We start from the raw sequence: 20,455 nt of genomic DNA, 5'->3' as shown, positions 1-20,455 counted from the left end.
TTAAGGGAGCAATTGCACATGTGAAGGGTCACTGTTTCTAGCTGTTCAGATGGCAGATTGCGGCTGTGTTTTACATTACATTTTGCCCTTACTATCTAAAGTAGATTTTTTCGAATGCGGTTGTGGTCCTCAAATCTATCTACACTTAGATAATAGGGGTACAACACTTTCAGTTCAAGAATATTCAGTATGATTCAGGATGATTTGCGTGTCAGAACCTGAACAAAGTAACATAGGGCCTGATTCTGGTTTACGTGCAAAAGCAAATTCTCTCTAATGGACAAAACCATGTGCACTGCAGGAGGGGCAGATGTAACTTGTGCATAGAGAGTTAGATTTGGGTGTGATTTTGTTTCTGTGGTAAATACTGGCTGCGTTATTTTTACACTGCAATATACATATCAGTTTGATAGCAACATGGAGCTCCTGCTAAACTGTGGTATTGGTCTGATGGAGCCTGAAGCAGCACACTCAACACGTTTAGTGTGTGTCTCCCATTATTAAGTTGCTTTCTCTGAGACTCTGCCAATACACTATTTATTTAATCAATGGTAACTTTACTAATGCTTCTAAAAATGAAAAAAGGTGATGTTACCAAAAGCAACCAATCAAATTCTGTCTATTTTCAAGGCTGCAATAGATAAATTGTAGACATAATCCAATTGGTTGATATAGGCAACATCACATTTTTTATTTTTTAGAAGCTTAAGTAAATTTACCCTGCAGAGGTCTAAGCAGTTAGCAATGCCCAGGTGCTTCTCAAAGCAGAACATCCATAAACACATATTTTTTTGGATGAAAAAAACAGTAGATGGCACTTCGGGACTTCTAAATATAAAAAGTTTATACAGGTTGAGTAAGCCTTATCGGAAATGCTCAGGACCATGAGCAGTTTGAATAAGGGATTTTTACAGATTCCTCCCCCCCAAAATGTCCATACTAACCTGGTCCCCAGATGTCCACGGCAGCCATCAGAATCCTCTTCAGCCGCATCCCCAGTCCCAAGGATGCATTGAGCGGCTACGCCGGTGACGTCGCTGGCGAACCTGCGCAATGCATCCTTGGGACCAGGGATGCCGCTGAAAAGGATTCCGATGACCACCGCGGACACTGGGGGACAAGGCAAGTATGATAAAAGGTGTGGGAGGACCAAAATATTATTGAGAGGGATCCTCAATTAGGTAGCATTCCCAGAGAGGAATGGCCTGATGCGATCAATGTTGTGTTACTGGAACCGACAAGATTGAGCCAAATTTAATTTTGGGAGTGAAAGAGAGGGTAGAGTCAAGGGTGACACCCAAGTAGAAGAGATGTGGAACAAGGGAGATGGTGCTATCAACAGAGAGACATTGGGTAGGGGGGTGTGAAGACTCTATTAAGGTGAAAGATGAGGAGTTTGGTTTTGTTCATGTTGAGCTTCAGAGAGTGCTCAAATATCCAGGAGGAGGTGGCGGTGCATAGCTGGACACCGAGAGAAGACGGAAGGAGAGAGGTCATAAGAGGTGATGTACAGGTGTGTGTCGTAGGTCAAGAGGTGGTATTAGAGGCAGAAGGAACTGATGAGTTCTCACAGGGAGAAGAGCAGGGGCTATGGACAGAACCCTAAAGGATGGAAAGTGGAGATGGAGCTAGAGGAAGACGTAGAGAAGGAGCAGTTGGTGATGTAAAAGATGAACCATGCATGTTAGTGGGAGCCTGAAAGGTGCATAGAAGTGGATAATCCACAGTGTCAAAGGCTGCAATAGGATAAGCAAAGAAATGTCAGTGGGATTTAGCTGAAACCAGGTAATTGCTGACTTTGGTCAGGTCAGGTTCAATCGATTGTAGTGAGCAAAAGCCAGATTGGAGGAGGGGAGGCTTTGAGGAAATGGATGGTGGTGATGGGGTGGCTGCAGAAGGGAGATGGAATGACTCTGGGTCTAATTCAGACTGGATCGCAGGGCCAATTTGTTCTCAAAATTGGTAAAACCATTGGCACTGCAGGTGCGGGAAATGTAACATACGCAGAGAGAGTTAGATTTGGGTGGGGTGTGTTCAAACTGAAATCTAAATTGCAGTGTAAAAATAAAGCAGCCAGTATTTCCCCTGCACAGAAACAAAACAACTCACCCAAATCTAACTTTCTCTGCATATGTTACATCAGCCCCACCTGCAGTGCAGTGGGGTTCTGCCCATTTGGAGATCAAATTATTCCTGCGGTCAGGTCTGAATAAGGCCCCATGTCTCATTGTCATCTTCAAACATTGTGACAAAGTCAGTGGCAGGGAGGATGAAAGAGACTTGAAAGTACCTAAGAGGTGGCTGGGATTGGAGGACTGAGAAGAGATGAGTTATTGGAAGGATTGCTTGATGAGGGAGAGGGTGGATCTGTAGAAAGACAGAAAAAACCTGATGTGAAGGAATTCTGCCAGAGATTGAGATTTCCTCCAGTGGTGCCCACAAGCATTTTTGCAGGAACCAAGTCAGTTTGGAGTGGAACGGTTTGGGTTTGGAACAGCATATGGCAGGCATGGCCAAACTATGCCCCCCCCCCCCCCCCAGCTGTTGTGAAACTACAAGTACCATCATGCTTTGCCACAATTTTGTTATTAGGGAATGCTAAAACTATGGCAAGGCATGCTGGGATGTGTAGTTTCACAACAGCTAGAGGGCCACAGTTTGGACATGCCTGGTGTACGGGGACAGAGGAGATGGGGGCAATGGACTGAAGTGAGAAGAGGAAGGTGATGATGTAAAAAATGACTGTCTATCTGGGGCAGCCTTGATGAATAGCCAAGAGTATCTATTAAGGAGGACAGAAGGGTCAAAGAGTGATGGTGTAAGGGTCAAGATGGAAGGAATGGAAGAGATAAGAGATTGAAGGAGAGTAGACGGAAGTCAAAGAGGGGAAAATGAGATTTGGAGAAGTCAGAGAGCACACAGATAGGTGATAAGATCAAGGGAGTGGCTGAGACAGTGGAGGTCCACTAAGAGATGCCATAGGAAAAGGAAAGGGCTATAAGATTGGTAGAAGTGGGATTACAGATGTCAATAGGGATTTTGAAATTGCAAAGGATGATAGAGAAGAGATCTGGTAACTAAGGCAGTGAAGTTGGCAAGGAAGTGGGAGGATAAGCCTGGGGGACAGTAGATTATCGCTACACGGAGGTGAATAGGGTAGAGATGGTAGATAAAGTGGAGAAAGGGAGGGCTCAGATGGGAAGCGCAAAAGGTGCAGTTGAAAGATGAGAGGTTGCCAACTCCCCTTCCTATAGAGAAAAGCAATTAACCAATTATTGTGGATCGATAAATATGAACACTAAAGCAGTGGTTTGAAAATCGGGATGAGAAAAAGTAAAAAAACAGTGCACTACAATGCAGGGTTAGTATTAGTGAGAGGTCAGTAGTATGAAATAAAGAAAGTAGTGCTCTTTGCCTTCAGCAGAAATCAAATCATTGACCACTTCAGCCTTTGGAGTGTTGGGAACAAAAGACTGGTCTAATGCACTGCAAGGAGCATGGGAGCCGAGATGTGGGACAGTAATCTGCAAGATCTTTTGGGATGAAACGGTTTATATTTTCTTCAGGAAATGCACTAAGAAATAGAGATAAAGGGGTGGGAAGTACTAAGCATCCCTTCCACAATGTGGTTCAACCTGCCACTTACCGTGTAACCCAAGGGACAGCTCTACCAATAAAAGCTGTCGGGACTTCCATGTTTCAGCCCGGGAGTCCCTTTTCACATGTGCAGAGTGATGTTGGGGGTGCTAGGAGGGACCTGATTGAATCTCTCTCAGAGGGAATTGCAGAAATAATCTCAAAGGCAAAAAGCTGGCGTTACCCACAGCAACTAAGCTCCTGTATGCATAACATTCTTAGTAAATGTGGCCTAAAAGTATTCAGGGTTTTGGCCGCAATTTCCCTTTATTACATCCTGCCCTCAATAACCTCCGCCCCCTAACTAGCCACAGGCTAACACACCCCACTGGTGCCGAATCCCAACTGGCGTACCCTGCCGTCTAAACCCAACCACCACTTGCCTCGCAGCCTCACCCTAACCTATGTAAACAAGAAAAAGAGACAGTGAAAAGAAAAGTATGTCACAACAAAATAAACAAAAGTAACATACCCAGTGGATTTCTGCTGTAATGCGAGGCTCCGTCTGTTGTATACGCAGGCTGAAACACACTGCCAAGTTGGTGTGCAATTACTTTATTAACATCTCGGAAAGAAATTTGCTTAATATTCATTAGCTGAGAGCAAACTTTGTGAACGATGTCATTCTCATGTACCAATAGTGCATCAGAGGATTGATAGAGGTGGGCAAGGGTCAGAATGGAGTTGTAATTCTGAACAATAACCTAGGAGCAAAATAATATAAGACTCCAGTTAACTTTGCTAAAGTAACATCCTATATCATAAAATTAAGGATAAGAGGTCTTGATAAACCTATTTAAAGTAAAAAAAAATCCATAACACAATATTTACATCATTGTAGGAATAATAATAATAATTGTAGTTACAGTATATAGCACTCTTTATCAAATGGATTTCAAGGTGCTTGATTGAGGGGAGGAACAGAATTCAACATATTTATTTACAGTAGGTTCTAATATAGCGCACAACATATATTAATATACCCACATATTAGAATCAGTGAACATAATAAAGGGATTAGCGATAAACAGAATACCAAGAGCATGGAAGTACTACTGCAATGTGGCAATCATTTGCGGTATCATTCATCCTACCCATGAAGGATCCAGGTGGGGCAGCCATTTATGCACCACATAGGATTATACTGGGCTAAGCAGGTAACGCCCACAACTGGTGACAGAAAATAAGCAAGAAACAATTAAGCCACAAGATCCTTGAGACACATCAGAACCATCCATAGGGCACACGGCATAGGTTACAGTGAGCAGGATGACCAGTCCATAGAAGTGCACCCCACGCATTGGAAGATTACAGAAAAATGAACAGTTGCAGTGGAGGGACAGTAGGTGGCAGTATTAGCACAGGGTAAGCATATGGTAGGTACAACAGAATTTAAGTAGATAAATGATTGTTTTGAACTAGTATGTTGTTGCAAATAGATTCAACAAATGGAACAAAGTAGGATGTGTACTAACAAGTGGGCAATACAAAGGAGTGTCCAGAAAATTAGAGTTAGCAGACGTAAAACATATAATGATAACAGAACAAATAGGGGGAGAGGGGTTGAGCATATAATAGGTGGTATCATACAAGTGGATTAGTATGATGATTAAACCTGCTATCAATCAAATAAAGCAAAATTAGAGAAAACAGCCTGCGGTGGTCACATGCAAAGTAACTGCCGGTCCATTGTAATTAGAACCCACCATACAGCCACCCCAGCCAGTGCTACCCGATGCATAGGGAGATGTTTTGCCAGAATTCAGGTAGGCAAGCAGGAATGTAATCTTGACATTAACAAGCATATACAGTAGATATTTAGGGGAATATTCGATTAAGAATCAATTACACTTGAAGCTGGCCCTCATCACTCATTTTGTTTCAGCGGCCGCCATGCCCGGCCAGTCTTTTGAATAGGAGGTTCCCTATTCTTCCGCCACTACCCGGACTTTGTTATGCGGTCCCCGCTCCCGCCTTTCGGTACCTCTCCAGTTCTGCCGCTAGCCCACTACCCCTGCAGCTGGACCGGACCCCTTTCTCTGCCACCTCTCCTGCCACTAGCTCACTACCCCTTCTGCAGCTCCCACGGACCGGATCCTGCTCTCCGGTTCCCGCTTCCCCAGACCTGCTCCCTGCCGGCTGCACATAAGATCAATCTTATGTGCAGACCGTCCGACATCCAGATCTGATCCGATGCGCACGGGATCGCACATCGGATGTCATACCCTACGCGATTTGGGCAATGGGACAATGCACCCATAGTATACACATTGAGATAAGGTCCCGGATCCAAGATTAAACTAAATGAACCCCCCGCCCAAAAAAAACCCACTTCTCTCTTAAGCCACGTACAGACGGGACAACGGGAGAACCTTTGCTGAGCGTTCCATGCAGGCCAGCATTCTCTGGTGAGAGAACACTGGTGATGACTAGATTTTGGGGGGTATTCAATCTGGGCCACTATTTACGAATGGGGAAATAGCGGTGAACGCCTATTCAATGCTGTCTTTCCCGACAGCATTGAAGAGGCAGATCGACAGAATGGGCCCGACTTTAAAAGCAGTCGGCCCCGTTTTGTCAATTTTGGCCGTGAATTGTCGCAATCGTGGCCGAATATCGACAATCCACGGCCGTTTATGCGGACACGCCCCCTTTTCGCAGATCGCAAAGTGGGACATTGAATCGCACCTGGCGATCTGCGGTCGAACAAAACGAAAACAGGCCAGGGTCACGGCTGTCCGACCAGATCAACAGTCACGACCCGGTATTGAATACCCCCCCCTTAGACTGCATGCAGACAAGATCTAGTCAGGCAAAACATTGCCACGTGTGTATGCCCCTTAAGATATTACAAATTGAAAAAGCACTATAAATTGATCTTATAGTCAGAAATGTAGTAAATTGGGTAAAAATCGGCACATATTTACCTCTCCTGTTCCATAGGGCCAAATGACTTCATTGAGTAATAGGGAATTGGGATAGGCATCACGCAAACATCTTGTGATGAAAGTCCCCATGCCAGAGCCCGTGCCACCAGCCATACTCATTATGGTAAAGAAACCACCCAGCCGATCACATTTTTCTACTTGCTTTCTTACTAAATCCATGACTTGGTCCTGGTGTTTTGGGCCATGTACACAGAACCTATATTGAGATGAATTAGAAACCGAAAGTTATAAACCATTATTATAGCACAAACAATCCAGTCACTGCATAATGTGATTTTGTTCTAGATCTTGCATGAGTAACCTTATATAGCTTTTTGCAAAATGTCGGTTTAATCCCATGTATACAACATTTTTGTGTATTTACACAGATAAATTGAGAAACATAGAAATAACATTGACCGGTTATAAAATGATATCATGTAGTAACTATAGCATACCCGTTTGCCCAGTTGTTCCCTGATCCCTGTTTCTGAGAAAACTGTGCGTTGTCATTATATGCCCATTTACCAGAACGGGCTGCCAAGGATAAGGTCTGAGAAATTACTTTGGGCTCCATGTCAAGTAGCACCGCCCGGCTTACAATGTCTGCAATGCAAAAGTAGAGAGTTTATTTGTCATAAAAGCAGGATGACGATTATTCCTAGAATACTCAGAAGCAAACTTACCTCCAGATTCAGTCTCATCAAAAAAACGCTCCTTAGAAATGGTCTGATAATGGTCATTTTCTTTCCTGGAGCAGAGTCCATTGCTGTGGAAATCATTACAAAGGGCATCAAACAGCTCATAGCCAATTTGATTGCCGCACTGGCCAAGTTGCAGTGTAATGAGCGACATGTTAGGCTACCACTTCTGGTTATATCTGCTGAGAAAAGGAAACCATAATAATGAAGGTGCGCAAAATGACAATAGCAAAAGAGCGAACACCACTGTACGGGGGGCCAGTAACCTAACAGGGGTGCATCATTATACGCTCTCTAAAAGAAAAGGCCCCAACCATGGCCTGACCATTCTGGTAGATGTTATCATTATAATGGGGGATACTACACTGAACATTTTCCATTTTAAGTCTAGTCTCTCTCCCTCTAGGGCTGGTTATACAAAGGACAGTAGTGCAGGTGCAATTGGTCTGTTAAAATTTGTCATGCCAATTATTATTATTGTTCATTTATATGGCACCACAAGGGTTCTGCAACACCTAACAAAATGGATTCGGCATGAAAAGCCGGCGGCCGGGATCCCGGCGTTCAAAATCCCGACGCCGGAATCCCGAACTCCGAAATCCCGACAAGGGGGGAGACGTGGATCGCCCCCCCTTGTAGGCTCGGGGCCCGGTGCCTCGCTACACTCGGCACACTAATTTATTCTCCCTCCGAGGGTGTCGTGGACACCCACGGGGGGAGAAAGTGTCAGGATTTCGGCGTTCGGGATTCCGGCGTTGAGATTTTGAACGCCGGGATCCCGACCACCGGGATTAAAACTGCATCCCAACAAAATACATGAATGGGCAAAAACAAGAAAACATTGACTTATATAAGGCAATTTAGGACAATTACATGGTAAAAAAAAGATGGCTGCATCGGGTGACACCTGGGGTTAGATGCCGTTTGAAGCAGTAAAACATAAAATTATATAACATCTATATATAGGTCGTGTCCATGCGGCTCCAAAACACTGTGAAATTACATCAACTAGCTTTCAAAGCATTTGCTTCGAGCAGGCTTACTAATATTTATTTTTTCTATTAGAGGAAATAGCATATTGAGGAGAGAGGGCCCTGCTTGTGAGAGCTTACATTGTAAAAAACACAGAGGGTAGAAGTGACCATAAACAGAAGGCTAGGATGATAGATGTCTGGGCTTAATGAAGAAGTGGGTCTTAAGAAGCCAATAAAAGTTTTGTAGAGAGGTGCAGAGTCTGATAGTGAGAGGTAGAGAAATCCAGAGATAAGGAGCACAATGGGCAAAATCTTGGAGGCAGGAGTGGGAAGAAGTAACTAGTTGCCAGGAGAGGCAGCATGCATTTCTGGAGTGAAGAGAGTGGGAGGGAGCATAAAGGGAAATTAGGTCAGACATATAAGTGGGCAAGGAATGGGTGAGGGCTTTGTAAGTGAGTGTGAGTAGCATGGATTGTATTCGGAAGGGAGCCAGTGTAGGGTTTGTAGTAAAGGAAAGGTGGACATAGTACATCTGGAAAGGAATATGAGCTTGGCAGCAGTAATGAATATAGATTGGAGTAGAGAAAAGTGTACGTCAGAGATGCCAGATAGGAATGTACAACAGTGCAATATGGAGATGACCAGTGATACCCCTTTCATACAAGAAAATGCAAGGACCCACCCGAGAATACGGCCCAGGGATCATGCCGGGGCATTCCCGGGTTGGCCCCTTTTACCCCAGAAAAGTCCCTGGAGGCAGTGTACAGTACACCCCCCAGGTTGCTGGTCCGGGATCCATACAGACAGCGGGCGCAGATGACAGGTCAGATGGCGAGTGCAGAGGACGCAGCTCTCCGGCTGCAGTTAGGGCACCAGAGAGCTGCATCATCTGCACCCTCCACCTTTGTGGATCCCTGGCCTGACCGCATGCACGCACTGAGGACCGGCAAGTCCCCCTATCCCTTTCACACCAGCCAGCAACCCGTGCTGGACGCGGGAACAACTCTGCTACCTAAAATCCTGGCAAATTTTCCAGGGATTTTGGCCCGGGAACATTACAAACCAGCGCTAGTCGCGGGTTGTTCCCAGACCCAACCCGGGAATTTAGGCTGGTGTGAGAGGGGTATGAGTGGATTGAGATGAGGAGTCTTTGTAGAATCATGAGTGAGAAAATGTCTGATACTGGAAAGATTTATGAAATGGAAACAGCAGGACTGTGAGGTGCTCAAAGTGTGGTTTAAAGAAGAATGAGGAATCAAGAAGAATTCCATACTCTCTAGCTAATAATGATATTTATGTAGTGCTCTTTATCCCATAGAACTCAAGGCGCTTTACAGAAATCAAAGACACAGCATATGGTACAGATTTAGTAATGTACTAGGACTTCAAAAACTCCTGTTTATCATAGAAAAATAAAAACAATGCACACACAATTATACCCCTTTCAGACATACGTGTTAAAACCCAGGTCTCCGACCCTTCTTTTTACCTGGGTTGAAGACCTGGGATTTAAGACCCGGGTTGACCTTTTCAGACATAAGAAAAACCCGGGTTTTTCAGCAAATTACTGGGTAGAACTGCTCCACCCGGTAATTTGCTGCTGTAAGTGTGAAAGGGTGCAGGCTGTACCCGGGAAAATGACCCAGTAGTCAAAATGCCGGGTAATTCCCAGGTATTATGTCTAAAAGGGATATGACATAAATAACACTAATAATAATAATAACAAAAAAAATACAGCCCGGAAACAGATCTCTGTGAGATCTGTATTTTAAAATAGAATGTGACAGTGTTTTATAATAAAAACAGATCTCAGGAACACAAAGTAAATATGCAAACTGCTTATTGACACTTTGTGCAGCAATCACAGCTTTACTTCTTATACGGCAAGTGTATAACCATCTAGATTATGGAGCCCATACACGCTCCGATCCCGGCGTGCGTTCTGGGCTTAAATAGCATCCGTCACATCGCATTGCATGCCTTGTGCATGCAATGCAATGCGATGTGATGAAAAGCAAGTACAAAAAGTATGTGCAAGCACATACTTTTTGTACTGTGCGATGAGGTGCCACGCGAGCGCGCACCTCAAAGCACACATCGCACTGCCACTATCGGAGCGTGTATGGGCCCCTTTAGTGTGATTATGCTTGTAATTGGCTTGAGAAACGCAGCTCAATGGGTCACTGTAGGACTTTAACCTATTTTGTAAGCTTGGCCTGGAGTTTGGGATCATTGTCCTGCTGAAAAATCAACTTTTGCCTAAGCATCAGTTTTTTTTAGCTGACCCAAAATCAGTTGCAAAATGTCCTTGCATTTTGCACCATTCTCTTTGTTATTTTATCAAAACATTAATGCTGAAATTCACTAATGCTGCTTTCAGACCGCAAAACTGGCTTTAACCAGGTATTTTGAAACGTTTCTAAAAACGGGTCTGCCAGGTAAAACCCCTTTCACACCGCACCGCATCTCTTTAACAGGATATTACTGTTTAAGTGCCGTTTTTTGACACTGGCAGACCCGTTTTTGGAGACTTTCCAAATACAGGATCAAAGCCAGTGCGGTCTTCAGCACCCCCCCCCCCCCCCCCCGCCAACGTGTTACAGTTAACACCCCCCAATGTGTTTAAGAAGCCCCCCGTGCAGCCGGTACCTCATGCCTTGCGGATCCTGGCTGTGCAGACTCCTGCTGCTTATAAAAAAAGTGACAAATGAGTTTTTCACAGTTTTTTTTACCTGAATGTCGACACAGTTGAAATGGACACAGTTGGAGTTGAACCGATGCTTCGGGCACAGTGGATGGTAGGGCATGAAATACCGCCTGTCGGCACATGTTGGCTCAAAAAACAGTGAAAAACGCATTTCGACCTAATGACTGTCGACCTAAACCCATTTAGGTCGACCTTGGCCCATGTTGACCTTAAGTCATGTCGACCTTGGGGCCAGTCGACCTTCCGGGGTCGACCTAATGACTGTCGACCTAAGTCTGATCTGACAGATGACTGTTTCCCTTTGTACAGTCTCTAATGTATTTATATCCTTCTGGAGATTTGGCCTCCAGAACTGAACACAATACTCTAGGTGAGGTTGTACCAATGATCTATACAGTGGCATTATTACTTCTTTCTTTCTACTGCTGATTCCTCTCCCTATGCAACCAAGCATCTGACTTGCCTTCTTCATTGCTTTGTTACATTGCCTACCTGCTTTTAAGTCCCCTGAAATAGTGACACCTAGATCCCTCTCTTCCTCAGTAGTTTCCATTATAGTGCCATTTATACTATATTTAGTCTTTGGATTTTTGAGACTGAAGTGCATGATTTGGGCATTAAACTGTAGTTGCCTTGCTCTTGACCATTTCTGTAATCTACCTAGATCCTCAATCATTTGTTTTACCCCTCCTGGTGTGTCTACCCTGTTGCATACCTTTGTGTCATCTGCAAAAAGGCACATTTTACCCTCAATTCCATTTGCAATATCACCAATAAAGATATTAAAAAGCACTGGTCCAAGTACAGATCACTGGGGTACCCCACTTGTAACCTTTCCCTCCTTTGACTATACTCTGTTTACTACAGCTCTCTGTTTTCTGTCCTGCAACCACGCTCTTATCCATTCAACTATTTTACAATCCAATCCCAAGTTTATTTGACAGTTTGCGATGTGAGACAGTGTCAAAAGCCTTACTAAAGTCTAGATAAGCTACATCTACAGCCTCACCTTGATCTATTACTTTAGTCACCCAGTCCAAAAATTCAATAAGATTTGTTTGACATGATCTTCCCCCAATAAACCCATGCTGTGTCGGATCCTGTAAATTGCTGGTATTATGTACTAGATCAGTGTTAGCTAACTCCAGTCCTCGAGAGCTACCAACAGTGCACGTTTTCCATGTCTCCTCACAAAATCACAAGTAATTAGCTCCACTTGTGGGTCTTTTAAAAATGTGTCAGTCAGTAATGAGTGCACCTGTGAGTTGAGCAGGAAAACGTGAACTGTTGGTACTGTAGTTCTCAAGGACTGGCGTTGGCCACCCCTGTACTAGATACATTATAGGTACAGGTTAACTGGTTGTTAAGGAAAACTTATGCACCTAAGGTTTGATACATCTCCCCCAGAGTCCATGTGGCAGTGTTTGTATTGCTGCACGACCGCTAATCCCAGATCCTGAGGATTTTCCCAGTGAGCCATTGTGATTTAATTGTTTTGTCATTTTTCTGTTTCTTTCTTATTCTCCAACAGACAGCAATGGGGGAAGGGGGTGATGTAGAGCAAGGTAACATGCTAGGGGCAAACCTAGAGCTGTGATTGCAGTCCAAATGTGTCTGCATCATACTTCATCCCCAGTAGTGAGGAGTGTGTGTGGAGATTGTGATAGACAGTCTAGAGCAGTGGTAGCCAACCATAGCCCTCGAGAGCTACCAACAGTTCACATTTTCCAGACAACCTAGCTGCTGCACAGCTGCACTCATTAATCACTGACACATTTTAAAAGATACACAGATGGAGCTAATTAGCTCACTTGTGATTCTGTGAGGAGACCTGCAAAACATGCACTGTTGGTAGCTCTCGAGGACTAGGGTTGGCTACCCCAGGCCTAGAGCCCTGTCTTTGCAGTGCTGATCGAGGACTTCTTATTTCTCATTATCCCAAGGGTAGACCAATTCTAATTACATACCTTATCGATCAAATGCAGAATGTCATGCAGCAGAACTGATCTAATTATAGATTCACACACACACACACACACACGTATTGTTGTGGTGTATACACAATTTCAGTTAATCAGTACTACTAGCCAAGAATCGGGTGTGGTATAGGGGTCCGACAGTCATTATCCCGACTGGCCGGACCCAGACAGCATGGCGAGTGCAATAAAGCCCCTTGCGGGCTTGCTGCGCTGCGGGCACTGTCTGTGTTTTGACAGTCGGGATCCCGACGTCGGGTGAATGCCTGTTGGGACCCCGTTCGGCACCCCCAAGAATCAGATGATGATCACAGTGTGTGGCCTTCAACACAGGCAGACAAACTTGATGCTATAGCAAAAGCATTTAGTTGCTTGGATAAGTAACCTGGGTTGAGGTAAAAAATTAAATAAGTCTCAATTTATTATTTATTTATTAACAGTTTCTTATATAGCGCAGCATATTCCGTTGCACTTTACAATAGCAATCACGCCTTTCCACTATAGTTACAATTCATATGGTCTCAATTCTACTGTATACCCATAAATGAATAGATTATGTATGTTTTTTGCCCCCATTTTATTATATGTTGTAGTCCTTCAAATAGTAATATTGTGCATAGTACAATATGATTATTTGATAGGTCCACACCTTGGCCTACAGCCTGCCCTACCCCTTCTTCTATACCTGTATACTTATGCCAATACCAGTGGATCTTCCGCCCTCTCTAGCAAAGGTCTGTCTCATTGCTTGTTCCGGCAGATGCTATTGAGGGGGGCTCCCACTGCATATTAATGTCCGAAACAAGACAGACCATGGAGGATTAATATACAGTATTATTGTGGCCCCTGTACTATTCTGCACCTTCCTTTATATGAGACCATGTTAGGGGCAAAGCTAATCTTTGTCTATACTCACCGACATTGATAATGGTGAACCACTGGATCACCAGAATTGATGGTCATCCGTAAATATATAATATACACATTTGCGTAAAGTTCATGTTTTTTTTAAAGAAAACACTAAAACCCCTAACACTTTATTGGCTACTTTCTGAACATTTTATTTGCCATTTGAAGATGTATAAATGAAATGAAGATGTTCTCGGAATATTCAAAGCATTCCAGAAAAAACATTATGGACACTGATTTAATGTGACCAGCGCAAAAAGTAACAAAACTGACTTTGCAATCGCGACCTGGACCAGTGACAGCATGCTAGAACCCCAGTTACATTTGCTACAAGCAATGAGGGAGCACTAAAGCAGGAAGGTGTGTGTCCTAAGTATGCAACCTTGCACCTTTCTGTGTAGCAAAGTGACTCTTCCAAACATAGCATTAAAGCGTGACATTGGGATAACACTAGTGTCAAGGTTAGGTCTAAATTGTAGTGGGCTAAAGGACCTCCTGATGTTACAGGAGAGGAGCAAGGTCGGAAGAAGGGTCCCAAACAGACGCTCGCCACGCTTCGGGCACGGTGGCTCGCTTTGCTTGCCAATTGGTTACTAAAGGCAAACAGTGGTGGCGTGGATAGTGAAGGAGCAAGCCCCCCGGCCTTGCTCCTCCCCCTGGGCGTAGAAGGTCCTTTAGCTCACTACAATTTAGCATCTACCCTAGTGTCATCCCTCCACTCTGGACACCACCAACAGTCACACATCCCTAGTAAGCTGATGATTCCCAAAAATGTGGAAGTGGACATTTATAACAGCACCTGGAGTAAGTGTGCATCCAGGGGTGCTTTATGCTGACTGCAAGCATCGCTTTCAACTTGCTGCTTCCACTTTATAAAGTCCATATATTACTTTCTGCTACAGAAGCAACAATCTGATCTTTGTCAGACTCACATAATAACACCTACATGAACAAATGTGAATTAAGTTGTTGATCAATGCAGATTGTTGCTTCCACTATTAAACCCATTTGAAATGGATGATAAAATATATCTCTGCAATCAGATTTTTCAACTGTGTCAAATCGTCCAGGAAACAAACCACACATGACAGCAACACATGGATCACAGCCGGCTTTCAGGATCTGTGATGGATATACTCAAACTGTACAAAGAACTTGCTAGGTAGCAAAACAGTAGTATCAAAGGAAACACAGCATACATACAGGTGCTTAGAGAGAGGGGTGGGCTGTGGCACTCACACAGCAGGGCTAGATCCCCTTCGCCTGGAGAACCTTTCCAAATTCCTATCCCATCACAGAAAGCCGGTATATCTTTCCAACTGCCTGCTGCCCTAGTGGCTATAGCACCGCCAATCGCTGCTTCTCCAGCAGAAACAAGAACAACAACTTAGCAATCAGCCGTGTCCACACAGACGGAGCCATTTTGCCGAAGTCAGAAATAGCCACAATGGATTTGTGCCAAGTCTGATACGCCTAGCTGTCAGCAAAACGCTATAGTAGAGCAATGCGCGTACACAGACAGACATAGCCACACACAGGCATTTAGAAATTTGAAAAAAAAAAAAAAAAAAATGGCTATGGCTTCTGTAGCTGCAGTGAATCCTGTCCCGCACGCAACCACAGGGGCGCTCTGAGGACTACGCCGACATATCGCCCCAGCACAGGTGACAGGTGTGGCAGGACAAACAAACAGATAGACACAATGTACGCGCATACGCGTTCCCAGAGGTTGAGTGCGTGGGGCCGGGGCGGAGTAGGGAGCGCGCACGCAGGAGAGAGAGCCGCCGACGTCGCGGCAGCCGGAAAGTGGTGACGAGCTGCTGAAGCGTCGTCGCGTTTCTACGTCCGGTGATGGCGGCCGTGTGTCGGAGCCCATGAGGCGGGGAAGCGGAGTACCGAGTCGCGGTGCGGGAAGACAGAGAACGTCCGAGGCCATGGCGGGCGTGTTTGACATAGACTTGGATCAGCCCGAGGACGCGGTTTCGGACGATGAGCTGGAAGACGGGGTGAGTGCGCCCAGTTGGATGCACCGGGAGCTGGAGGCCTCAGAACCGCCCTCTGCCTCTCGTCATACCTGGGCGACTGAGCCGCGGCCTTAGTACTCATTAACTTCCTGAGCGGGTTATTAGGGCCCGGTACTGCGGTGTGTGTGTGTCACCGCATTGTGTGACCCGCTCGCTGCCTGTGCCCATCGCGGTGTCGCGATGCTTAGTGCCTGCCTGCTGATAGGCTGATCCCGTGCTTCTGCCGGCCGATGTCAGGCGTGATGAGCACACTTAAGGCCCTCATCCACTAGTTTTCATGCGAGTCAGAAGCATTGCTGCAATGCCCTAGCCCCATTCACTGTTTTCATGCGAGTCAGAAGCATTGCATGAAAATTGGCACATGCATGCCCTTTTCCTGCGATTGTGATGACAGGCTCGCTCCCGTGCACCTCACATCTCAATCGCAGGGCTGCCATGAATATTTCACGTAATCGAACGTGAATAGATGCACATCGCTGCAATGGGATCACAAGCGATTACTCGGAGGAAAGCTTATAGGCCTTTACCTTATCCATAGCCGGCTCCCATTATACTTGTTAATGGGGACACATTTTAAACTATTAGTAGTATCAGTGAACAAGTGTGCTTTGCCCCTATGGTTATTACTCCTGAGTGTCATACAACCAGAGTGCGATACGATATTGACAGTGCACTGCCAATATCGGGTTCCTGTCAGATATTGGTCACTTCATATTGCCATATCTCAGCACTAAATTATTCCACATCCCAGTTCACGGACAGTCAGAAGATAAGACAGTAGAGTATTCCTCCTTCAGGATGAGGCCCGGTCAGATGGAAGGCTTTTACATGCTCAGCAGAAACTCTCATCTTTCTCAGCTCAGACCTGTCACTAGTGGGATCCTCCCTTTTAAATGAGGAAGTTAGGGAAAGGAGACCTTTTTAATGGAGAGTATACAAATGTGTACTTTTAAACTTCAGTGTGGTTGATGCTATAAGTAGACTGTATTACCTCTTTGTACAGAGTGAACAATGGGACTATGTAAAAACCGGACCGGACTGCCGGACAGGACATCAAAATCTGCAGCCCGGAGCTTGTAGGGTCCGGTCCGGGGGGTGTCCTGTCCAGGGGTGTCTTGTCCTGGGGGGTCCCTGTGATAGCTATCACCAGGGACATGGGGGAGGGGAGATTACAGCCTCCCCGGGTGGTCCGGACCGTACAGGGAGGCTTTATTCTACCCCCCTCCTCTACCTGCTGACAGGCAGCCCCCCCGGACCGGAGGCTACAAGCTACAAAATGCAGAGTTTTATGTCCGGTCCAGCGGTTTTGTGTTGGTCCGGTTTTCACCCATACCCGTGAACAATGTAGATTAGAAATATGCATATCTTTTTGTAGATGATGCAAGCTATTATAAATTAGCACTTTATCCCTTTGGCCTAATGTATCACTTTCATTCATGTTTAAATTAACTTAAGCTAATTTAATTGGCAAGCTTGAGGTTTATTTAGGAAGCATCATATGGATGTACAGTAGGGGAACAGCATGTATAAAAATGGTATGCACGGTCTTAACATCTTCATATTCACATTATTATGTTCATGTGTAACGTTAATGGCAAAAAAAATGGGGATTCTACTAGAAACCATAATTCCTTGTGTCCCTTTAGAGTTGTCATTTGAAAAAGCAATCTGCCATGATGTCTTACGCTGTGTATACACGGAGCAATATGATCGCTGGCAATATATTGCTCAGCAATCATATCGCTAAGCGTTTTCCGTTTTCATCAGCCACCAGAGATGGTCCCTGATGAAAATGACATACTGCCGGGAGAAAAGGCAGAGGAAGTTGCTGGTTGGAGGAGCATGCTCCTCCGACCCGCGGCCATTAGGGGGCTGAAAACAGGAGCGCACACCCCACGATTTATCACTGGGCACACTCCAATCGCTGGCAATATGGTTGCTCAGCGACCATATTGCCAGCGATTTTATGCCCCTGTGTACGCACCTTAAAGCTGTGTACACACGAGGGAGATAGGTTGCTGAGCAATATATTGCTCAGTGTCTCCTTTTCATCAGTGACCAGAGATGGTTGCTGATGAAAGGGAATCTCTGCCGGGGGAGCTGCAGAGGGAATCAGCTGGTCGCAAGCTCCTGTGACCAAAGGTCATAAGGGGGCTAAAAACGGGAGCGCGAGGTCAACCGCTGGCAATCGGGTCGCTCGGCAACCATATTGCCAGCGATTATAGCCAGTGTGTACACACCTTTTAGAGTAATGCAGGGCATAGTTTGCTTAAAATTGCCCACCTGGAGAAAGTCTGTATTGGTGGAATGCTATGCACTCTCAAGAGATATGTCATAAACAGTGTGCGTGATTGCCTGCACAACCTTAAGTGACCACAAAAAAGGAGAACAAGTTTATCACACTGTGTTGTAAACAGGATTGTAAACGGTTCGTCAGATCCATGTTGCTCTGATGGTAATGAGGAAGAATTCTCTTGTGACCGTCAAATACCCCCTTTTTGCCTGTGGAAGGCATGTGTTGTGGTCTTAAACCATTGCTTAATCTTGTAAATAAAGAGGAGGCGATTGTGGGCTAAAAGGTTCTAAGAGGTGCGTGTTTGTTGTGCGACAGGCAAAAACATGGCTTTTGTTGGCATTCAACCAGTCTAACATGGAAGAGGTTGCATTGTGGTCTGGGGATGTTTTGGAAGTGGTGAATTGGATGGTGCTGGGAATGTTTTAGAGGTTTGTGACTCCAAGTGCTGTCACAACATCCTGGTGTGCCATACCAACCCTTCTGGCACCTGCCTGAAGCTGGGTACTTCCCTATAGATTTATCTGTCTAGTGTGAACAAAAATCTGGTAAAAGATGAAAGCATATGACAATCAATAATTTTACTCCCAAATACTCCATAATGGACAAAAATGATTATTTGGACAAATGTTAGATAACAGATGTTCAGACAAATTGGTTAAATCAATCTGAGCTGATTTTTAGCATTTGGGAGCAAATGGTCGATTGTCATTTGCTCCAAGGCATTACCAGATTTTCTTTCCCAACAGACAGATAAATATTTAGGTGTGCACCCAGCCTTATTAGTTGTCTTTCACGCTACAGCAAGATAACAACCTAAAACATACCCGTGTTTTCAAAAAGTATGTTCAGTCAAAACAATGCCAACAGGTGCTGTTGTACATGGTTTGGCCCCACTCTTGAATTTTGATTGCAATCCAGGTGCACTCTTTTGGGATCATCTGGATAGGTATGTTCCAGGTGTGCAAATAATTAGACATTACCTTTGGGAATTGCTACAAGTCCAGTGGGCTGCAATCGGAACTGAAACTTTAGACCACTTTACTGACAATGCTGCAAATAGTGAATACTTAAGTCCAGTAGACACTGGCCGATTTTGAGATGAAAGACGCTCATACTAGGTGTTCAAAGCCGGCCAGTGTGTATGGCCAACGCTCGTGCATCATCGCTGGGAAAGCCATTCATATGCTTGTATTACAAGCAGATGAGAGGCTTTGTGGATGGCTTTACAGAATGTGTAATGGTTAGCATTACTGCCTCAAAGCACTGAGGTCATGGGTTCGATTCCCACCAGGGCTCTAACTGTGCGGAGTTTGTATATTATCCCCGTACTTGCGTGGGTTTCCTCCGGGTACTCCGGTTTCCTCCCACAACCCAAAAATATACTGGTAAGCTAATTAGCTCCCAACAAATTAACCCTAGAATGTCTGTGTGTGTGTACATGTGGTAGGGAATATAGATTGTAAGCTCCACTGGGGCAGGGACTAAGGTGAATGCTCAAATCTCTGTACAGCACTGTGGAATATGTGTGCGCTATATAAGAAACTGTTAACAAATAAAAAATGCCTTTGCATAGTGCTGTGCTATGGAAAGCCCTTCGCTGACAGTGCTGGGCAGGGGGCAGGTGTGTAGGCACTGAGCGGCTTTCCCCCCCCCAGCGATGACAGCGGTCATCGCTGTCCATACACGCTGGGCAAAATTGGCCAGTGTGTATGTACCTTTACAGAGAAAAATGGGTACTTGTGAGATATCCGGGCGCCCGATTTTTTGATTGTATGCCTTAAGTTAAGGCATACAATCAGATGCGATGCGATATCGCATCGCATCGCATGCGACCATCGGATGCGATGACCCGATTTTCCCATAGGAATCAATGTTAAAATGATTCCTATGGAAAAAGGGGTCCTTTTCATACCCCTACTATCCAAGTGGGCATGGAGTTGGATATAAACCTGTGGCGAGCGTAGCGAGCCACCGAGCCCGAAGCGTGGCGAGCGGACGGTATTCCGTGTCCCCTCGCGGGGCTCGCTACGCTCGCCACGCTTCGGGCTCGGTGGCTCGCTACGCTCGCCACAGGTTTATATCCAACTCCATGCCCACTTGGATAGTAGGGGTATGAAAAGGACCCCTTTTTCCCACTGAATTCCATGTTAAAATGGACTCAGTCCATTTTAACATTGATTCCTATGGAAAAATCGGGTCATCGCATCGCATCCGATGGTCGCATGCGATGCGATGTCCCGATCCGACCCGATTTTGAAATCGGGCGCCCGGATAACTCACAAGTACCGAAAAATGTAAGGAAATA

The 20,455-nt window shown here is 45.1% G+C and overlaps 2 protein-coding genes across 7 annotated transcripts in view; one reads left to right on the top strand and one right to left on the bottom strand.

The window, feature by feature from the left end:
* Positions 1-15,966, bottom strand: part of TUBD1 (tubulin delta 1) — a 31,103-nt gene extending 15,137 nt beyond the window's left edge. The window contains exons 1-5 of one of the 6 annotated variants that reach the window (XM_083173765.1): positions 15,905-15,966; positions 7,250-7,443; positions 7,022-7,169; positions 6,564-6,780; positions 4,109-4,340 (exon numbers count right to left, since the gene is read on the bottom strand). In XM_083173765.1, coding sequence (XP_083029891.1) covers positions 4,109-4,340; positions 6,564-6,780; positions 7,022-7,169; positions 7,250-7,418 — 766 coding nt within the window. In that variant the 5' untranslated portion in view covers positions 7,419-7,443; positions 15,905-15,966. Of the gene's footprint in view, positions 1-4,108; positions 4,341-6,563; positions 6,781-7,021; positions 7,170-7,249; positions 7,447-15,033; positions 15,540-15,904 lie in introns of those variants that run through there. The other 5 variants (XM_083173764.1, XM_083173761.1, XM_083173763.1 and 2 more) reach the window with 5 other exon arrangements.
* Positions 15,529-20,455, top strand: part of RPS6KB1 (ribosomal protein S6 kinase B1) — a 37,524-nt gene continuing 32,597 nt past the window's right edge. Inside the window, exon 1 of the mRNA XM_083173759.1 lies at positions 15,529-15,836. Coding sequence (XP_083029885.1) covers positions 15,705-15,836 — 132 coding nt within the window. The 5' untranslated portion in view covers positions 15,529-15,704. The remainder of the gene's footprint in view (positions 15,837-20,455) is intronic.

The sequence above is a fragment of the Crinia signifera genome, chromosome 2 (assembly GCF_055691185.1).
Source record: "Crinia signifera chromosome 2, ASM5569118v1, whole genome shotgun sequence".
NCBI classification, from domain to species: Eukaryota; Metazoa; Chordata; class Amphibia; order Anura; family Myobatrachidae; genus Crinia; species Crinia signifera.
The sequence above is the reverse complement of the archived record's forward strand: the minus strand, read 5'-3'. Positions and strand labels throughout refer to the sequence as shown.